Below are 7,956 nucleotides of genomic sequence, written 5' to 3' on the forward strand. Positions count from 1 at the left end.
CCAACACCAGGAGGCGTTGGAAAAAGCATAATAATAACACGCACGTATAAAGCGAGATATAAGAAGGAAGAAGAAGCATGTGCTTGCTGCGGTAAAGCTAGGGAAACGACGGAGCATATTTTATTAGAATGTGAAGACATCTATCCAGCGGTCGATTTAGGCACCACTGGCCTCCTTGAAGCCCTTGGGTTCAGCGGGAGCAGTGGTAAAGCAAACAGGTCCGCAATAGACATCAGTAAGAGGCGATTGGAGGATTGGTGGAAGAAAAGTAGGGAAACGACAAAGGACGGAGACGTACAAAAGCACAGTTCACAATAGGGTATCAGAAAATTTGGATGTGGTAGTTCATAGTGTTTTTTTTTTTTTTCGTTGGCTAACCTAGGTAGGATATTAGAGAGCATAGTAGCAAGAGCTTGGTGGCGCAAGCCACCGCCCCGTTCCAAAGGGGACGCTCATAACATCCATCCATCCATCCATCCTAACGCATAACAGTGGACAAATAAGAATACGTTAACAATAAGCTGATAGCGCATGGAGGGAAGAGACCCACCACTACAGCCTGAAGTAGGGTAACATTAGCGTCACATGCGGTCGATGCCGGAACCCTTTCTCTGACAAATCCCGCCGTTGTCGGCAAAGAACGTAGTCGCCCTCACAAACGCCTCACTCATTGGATTGAGTCGTTATGTGACTGCGCTGTAGGTTGAAAACGTAAGCAAATTGATACATTTTTATTGGGAGGCAGAAATTTTCGCTGGAGCGCATACGACCATCGATATGATACTCTGCACAGGAAGAGAAAAATGTTTCCAGAGCACTGAGTATAAAACAAAAAAAAAATAGCTAGTAAACTTGACAACGAACGTCTACAGTCTACAACATCAAGAACTAGCGCTCTATCATATAGAATAAAGAATCAACTGTATTGGCTGTGTGGCTATATCGCTTTCAAGGATAATTTCCCAGTTACGTGACGTAGTTTAGTACGGTAGTACCACAGAACACCTATGGTAGTACGTCCAGCGCGACGCCGGTGTGGCGACTCATGTAACGAGGTGTTCTGCGGCTTGCCGACGCTCCGACTTATCCACAGAATGCGCACCGACGTTATTTGCAATCATGGAGACATATTTGCAATGGTGTTTTCACGCTTCTCACTGACCATGAATATATATGGAACGCTAACCATGAAGGGTCGACTTCGAGCATTGCCTCGAGTGACAAACGCATGTAACGTATGTAGTATGTACGTAATGCACATGAAATTGAATGAATTCGATGTGTGCATAAACAAAGGCTGATGCCTGCAATATCACAAAGTTGTAAGCAATTTGTAGCGAAATCTCGCAAGTATGCAAGCATATGGCTGCAAATATCCTTTTCAGGTGCCAATTAATTTGGTTCATTGTAAGTTTAGTCTCACCAGTTTTGCATCTTCAGGATCAGGAAACGTGTACTGCTGCAGAGGATTAAGAATTTTCAATTACTCAAGAAGTTTTGTCACGTTTACAGATTGTGGACTCCATGCAAGAAGTTCCTACAGTAATGCCAAATATGAGAACAAGCTATCTCATGTCTAGCATACTTGGAAAGCATCCACCCAGTCCCTCGAAATTCATGCTGATTAATGTAAAACATTATGAAAAATAATGAAAGAAGTGAACTGCTACATGATGCCGTACTGATATACCAAGATAAAAACACCCAGACGTCTAAGCTTCCTGTATTAATACACCTTACACATTAAAAATTTTGGCACAGGTTGAATCACAAGTACTTCGATATTTTTGCAGATACATTTTGAATAAAGGTATTTTCACTTCTGTGAAATATAAATGGCATGAAACTAAAAGGGAACCAATACTCAAAAAGAAGAAAACACCAAAGTCTTGGGATTAAGAGGGAGATTAAGAGGAAGCTTTAGCTCGGGCCCAAATCCGACGCGGCCTATTCAAATACATGTAAAACGCAAAAACGTTTTTATGACATAGCCCCTGGACAGACTTTAATGAAATTTGTTGCATTTGAAAGAGAAAGTTAAATTCTAGTGACTGTTGGAAGCGGAATTTCGAATTAAGGTTTGAATTTTCTTAAAACGATCTTCAAATATTTCACAGTTTGAAGGAAATAGATGCACGGAGTTTACAAATTCATAGCTCTGCATCAAGAACCGATATCGCGGTTCTGTAAACAGAATCAATTAGATCATTCAAAACGGACAAATTCAGTATGCCAATTCACAGAATTGTATTATAATTTTTAGTTAAGTTACAGAGTTGTAAACTTGATAGTTTCGTTTTTCGAAAATTTTCTATTTTTGCCAATTCTTAATAAAAAAATTGACGACTAACTCAAAAATTTTAAACCAACAGTCACTAGATTTTGTTTTTCTTTTAAATGCAACAAACCTCATCAAATTTGATGCAAAGGTTGCCGAGGAAAATGAATTCTCCTTTTACATGTATTTAGATAGGAGCACTCGAGCGCTTCCTCTTAAAGACATTCAGAGACATGATGTCTCCAGCAACACTGCCCTTGTTCAGAAGAAACAAACACTGCTTTGTAGTACAAAACGAGGCGCAACATAGAAAGGGACACAATTATTCTAGAACATTTGTTGTTTGAAACATTTATATTTACACACATGGAAACAAATGGCCAAAAATAAATCTTAACTGGAAACTACGAAAAGGTTGCACATGCATAGCTAAGTTTTCTTTGTGGCGATTGTTTGGCTAGGCGTTTATAAACGCTTCATAAGATGTTTCAAGGTAAAGAATCATTGGTGGTGTTCCATATATGGCATGTAAGCATTTATCCAAATTTTCCAGCCTATCTAGACAGGATCGAGGCTATAGCAGATGGCCAATTGACAAGTATACACTTATTAATCGAATATGTGCTTAAGATATTCACAAGGCAGATGGAGATTTATGAAAAGGAAACATGGTCCCCATGTAAACTTTCTCTTTGCCTTGCTTTTATAATGAGCCCCTCACGCCGGTTAGATAACCGTTGCACTATTAGCGTTACAGAATGGGTACCAAGAGAAGGAAAATGCAATCGAGGACGACAGAATACTAGGTGGAGCGATGAAATTAGGAAATTCGCGGGCGCTAGTTGGAATCAGTTGGCGCGCAGGACAGGGAGGGGTTCGCAGGGAGACGCCTTCGTCCTGCAGTGGACATAAAACAGGCTGATGATGATTGAGCCATTGAATCTTGTTTTCATTACCTAATCAGGAACCAAAAACTTGTTCCCTTTACCTATGTTCTACATCAATGCCTCATGGTCCATCTGGCTGTGTGCGACTCATACATATGCACGAGGGTCTCAATTGGTCAATCTAAAACTGGCAGAGTCGAATACGAGCCAAAACTGAATCAGCACAGAATGCTGTAATGCCCCTCTTAAGCTTGAACACAAGTCAAACAGTCACATGGCCTTTTAATTCCTTTACATTAACTAATAGTCCCTGGAGACTTCATCGTTTACTGCTGGTGTCTTCAAGCAGTTCCAGATGGCTTCGCCCATTCCACAGAGAGGATCAGGTTGTCATAACCAAAGCCGTTGACATTGGCAATGGCTCGGGCAGCGTCTTCGCGATGTACAAAGTTGATAAATGCGAATCCCTTGGACTGTCCAGTCACCTTGTCCTTAGCCAGATAGATCCTGGCAATCTGCCCGAAGGGCCGGAACAACTCCTGCAGGTCAGAGTCACGCACGTCTTCAGACAGGTTGGTCACTCGGATAGTGGCCGCCTCGTCCCTGGTGCGCGACTGCGCCATCGACTCTCCGCGACGGTTAGCACCCTCTCGCATGCTCGGCGGGATGTATTTGCCGGACTTCACCTTCTCCTCAACCTCGGCGGCTGCAACAGGCTTGGCCTCCTCCTTGAGGTGTTCGGGCAGGGCAACCTTATCCTTAAAGGGGCACTGCGTAGTCCAGTGGTCTTCCTTGCAGATTCGGCATTTGACCATCTTGGTCTTCTGGCTGCGTAACTTGGCCAGCATGTCCTCCTCGGGGCTAGTCTCTTCCTCCTGGGCACTCACAAACTGCATCTGGATTTCTTCGCCCACCACCGTAGTGGCGGCGTTGGGGCCCGGCGGGTCATTCTTCGCAGCACCAAATTTCTTCCAAAGTTTTCTTCGTGCCACAGACTTGGAAACTTGCCTTCTTTCAATTTTGTAGTGCCGCAGCACCTTAACCCTCCTGCCTTCCTCATCTTCGCGAAACTCGGTAGTGACCTTCTCTTCCCCGTCCGAGGCTTCGACTTGCGCAGGTAGGGACGGCAGCGGAACGTCTTCGCCCTGCTCGACCCGGTCAGCCCAACTGGGCTGGTTCGCGTTGTCGGCAACGGGCATTATTACTCACCACGTGTGCTTCAACCGAGCTAAAACCGAGCATCAAAAGCTCGAGGTGCTGTCGGAAGGCGATAGGAAATACCATAAAAGACGACGTAGAAGATGTCACATGCCGGCGTGCATATATCTGCCTGCCTGCTCTGAAGAAGATGATGATGATCGACGCGATGCTGGCGATGCTGCTGCCGGCGCAATGGACGTAGCCCCAATTTTCATAGAGTTTCGTAGTATTTACTTATAAACTCTATGCCGATTTTAGTATAAAATTAAATAGAAATCTCTATGCTTAGCACTAAGAAATTAGTTGCACAAATGGTACATCGCTCTCTTCAATGTAGTCAATCACTCTTAAACGGTTGCACCCTTTGGGGTGTGTATTTGTCCCACAACGATAATCGTCATTTGCCTTGCTGGCGTTTCCTTTCTTGAAAACTCGGCTCTGGCTACTTTCCTGTCGAGAATGCTGCTTCACACTGATAACGCGCATGCCGTTCGTGACTGGGAACTACCGGGCTCGCAGCGTTAGAGACAGGAAATAGGGGCAAGACAGATGACGATTATCGTTGTGGGACAAGATAGGCCCCAAAGGGTGTAAATTTTTCTAAGAGTGATGCGCATACAGAATACATACAAGTTATATCGGTAAATAGGTAAACTGTATAACACACTCTACGAACAGTTTACACCCTTTGGCTTGCCCCTTCTGCCACGCAAAAATAATCGTCATCTGCCTTGATGCGTTTCCTTTCTTTATCGCTGCGAGCCCGGAACTTTCCAGTAACGAACGGCACGCGCGTTATCAGCATAGAACAGTTTACACCCTTTGGAGTGCCCCCTCTGATAACGCGCGTGCCGTTCGTCACTGGAAAGTTCCGGGCTTGCAGCGATAAAGAAAGGAAACGCATCAAGGCAGATGACGATTATTTTTGTGTGGCAGAAGGGGCAAGCCAAAGGGTGTAAACTGTTCTTAGAGTGTAGATAAACTTGATGTATTAGTTCTGCGAAAACCCGGAAGGTGGATAGAGGTAATTAAGGAAAAATGAGACATCCATCCAATCGTAGAAATCGCTACAAGGAAACTTGCATCAAATTTTTTTTCAGCGTACGACCATGTTTTATAGTCTAGTACCCTCTAGCTACCACCGTGGTACCCCATAACACCTATGTGGTACACTCTTAAAACTGTTGCACCCTTTGGGGTGTAAATTTGTCCCACAACAATAATCGTCATCTGCCTTGCTTGAGTTTCCTTTCCTGAGAACTCGGCGCTCGCTACTTTCCTGCCGAGAATGCTGCGTCACACTGATAAGGCGCATGCCGTTCGTGACTGGAAAGTACCGGGCTCGCATCGTTAAAGAAAGGAAACACGGGCAGCACGGATGACGATTATTGTTGTGGGACAAGATACGCCCCAAAGAGTGTAAATTTTTCTTAGAGTGTACATTCTTAGGCAAAGTTACACCTTTTGGGGTGTATCTCTGCCACACAACGATAATCATCTGCCTTGCTTGCGTTTCCTTTCTTGAAAACGCCGCGCCCGCTACTTTCCTGTCGGGAATGCTATGTCATGCTGATAACGTGCATGCCGTTCGTTACTGGAAAGTACCGGGCTCGCCGCGTTAAAGAAAGGAAATGCGAACAAGACAGATGACGATTATCGTTATGTGGCAAAAGGGTGTAGTTTTGCTTAAGAGTGTACACTCTTAGAAAACTTTACACCCTTTGGGGCTTATCTTGTTCCACAACGATAATCGTCATCTGTCTGAACCCGGTACTTTACAGTCACGAACGGCATGCGCGTTATCAGTGTGACGCAGTATTCTCGACAGGAAAGTAGCGAGCGCCGAGTTGCAATACCTCCAGATAGCGCTCGCCTTCTAAACCTCATCCCGAGCACAGCTCCCAGAGGGCATAGGCAGGCAAAAAAAGCGCAGCTGCCGCAGGGTGAAGCAGCCAGTAAATGGGAAATATACCGGCAGAAAAAAGCTATGGTTCAAATACTGGTGCAAGCAAAGGTAAAAGGTGACAGTGAACGTTGGTTGTCAGAAATACATGAGAAAAAGAAGGCAGCACCTAGAATATTTTGGAACCACATAAACTTATTCGGCAGCAAGTCAAGAACAACAGCATATCCTAGAAGATGGAAACAAACTGGAAGGGGACTCGGCATTCAATTACATCCGAAAAATAACAGCTGAATCTTTCCAAGGCAATGACGAGGTTGTATTTGGAGAAAAAAAGAGCATGAAAGAGAACCAGATGGAAAAGGAGCTGGCGCTGACAAAGTTCAACTGGAAGAAAGCCGAAGAGAAAATTCTTAGGCGCAAGTATTTGTAGAAATTATACCCAAAAGCAAGAGCCAATCCAGCATACTTATCCTCAATCTATACAGCAACCCCGCGCACATACGACAGTGCTTCCTAACCCTTTTTAGGAGGGCCACCGACATTGCGGGCTCCCATCCCCTACTAATCGGGGGAGATTTTGACGCCCCAAACAGAGCATGGGGCTGCGCCTATACGAGAGCCAAAGGCAAGGCTTTATGGCAGGATATACAGGAGACAGGCCTGACCCTCATCACCAACCCCAGCTTTCCCACCAGAATGGGAACAGGGCTGACAAGAGACACCACGCCCGATCTAACATCAGTGAAGAAAGCGAGAGGAGCGAGTTGGAATAACACGTTCGAAGACCTTGGTAGTGACCACAGAATTCTCGAAAAGAAATTATTGGAGAATTTAAAGATCAAACCCAACAAAACCTTCAACTGGACAAACTGGTACTAGTTCCGCAAGAATCCAGCCAAAATCACGCAAGTGCCCATCACAGACATTCAACAATGGGCCGAAAAAGTGATGGCTGATGTCAATAAAATAACAAAGACCGTGACACCAGAACTTCCCGTCGAGAAGATCGACAGCCACCTGGTGCACATGTGGGAGGCCAAACGATCGCTTCAAGCCAGGTGGCAGAAACAAAGACACAATAGGAAGTTGAGGAAACGCATAGCATTACTCAATAAACAAATAGAAGAACACTGCAGAACTCTTTGCAAACAACAATGGGATGAGATCTGCAATGCGATGGACGGACGGATTGGCAGTGGTCACACATGGCGCCTGCTCCGACACCTGCTAGACCCAGCCAAGACCAAGGCAACACATAAGGAAACCATGCGCAGGCTAATACACACACACGTCAAGGACGAGGAAGAAATCCTTCCCGAACTCTGCGACAGATATGCCCCGCAGAGCCCAACTATTCAACAGGGGGAATACATGGAAAAACCCAATTTCTCCCTGGACAAAGACCTTGGCGAGGCATAAATCCGGGCCGCTTTGCAAAAGCTTAACAGCAAGTCGGCCCTGGGACTGGACGGCGTAACTAATAAGACCATTCGTAACTTGGATGAGACCATCCCCGAATTGACCACGTACATTAACAATTGCTGGACACAAAGATGCATCCCCGATCAATGGAAAAGAAGAAAAATGGTGCTCATCCCCAAACCAGGGAAACCCCCAGATCTGGCCAACCTTCGACCAATATCCCTTACGTTGTGTGTCAGCAAGTTGATGGAGCACGGCCTCCT

The 7,956-nt window shown here is 45.2% G+C and overlaps 1 protein-coding gene across 1 annotated transcript; it reads right to left on the reverse strand.

Moving 5' to 3' along the window:
* Positions 1-3,430: 3,430 nt before the first annotated feature.
* Positions 3,431-4,520, reverse strand: LOC135907006 (eukaryotic translation initiation factor 3 subunit G-like). Its single transcript, XM_065438657.2, has one exon. The coding sequence runs from the start codon at positions 4,362-4,364 to the stop codon at positions 3,507-3,509; it is 858 nt and encodes a 285-aa protein (XP_065294729.1). The 5' UTR covers positions 4,365-4,520; the 3' UTR covers positions 3,431-3,506.
* Positions 4,521-7,956: the final 3,436 nt, after the last annotated feature.

This window comes from Dermacentor albipictus, chromosome 1 (assembly GCF_038994185.2).
Source record: "Dermacentor albipictus isolate Rhodes 1998 colony chromosome 1, USDA_Dalb.pri_finalv2, whole genome shotgun sequence".
In the NCBI taxonomy this organism is placed as follows: Eukaryota; Metazoa; Arthropoda; class Arachnida; order Ixodida; family Ixodidae; genus Dermacentor; species Dermacentor albipictus.

Bases quoted from the DNA above. Each gene is read 5' to 3' on its own strand.
- LOC135907006 (XM_065438657.2), bottom strand. From the start codon at position 4,364: ATGCCCGTTGCCGACAACGCGAACCAGCCCAGTTGGGCTGACCGGGTC.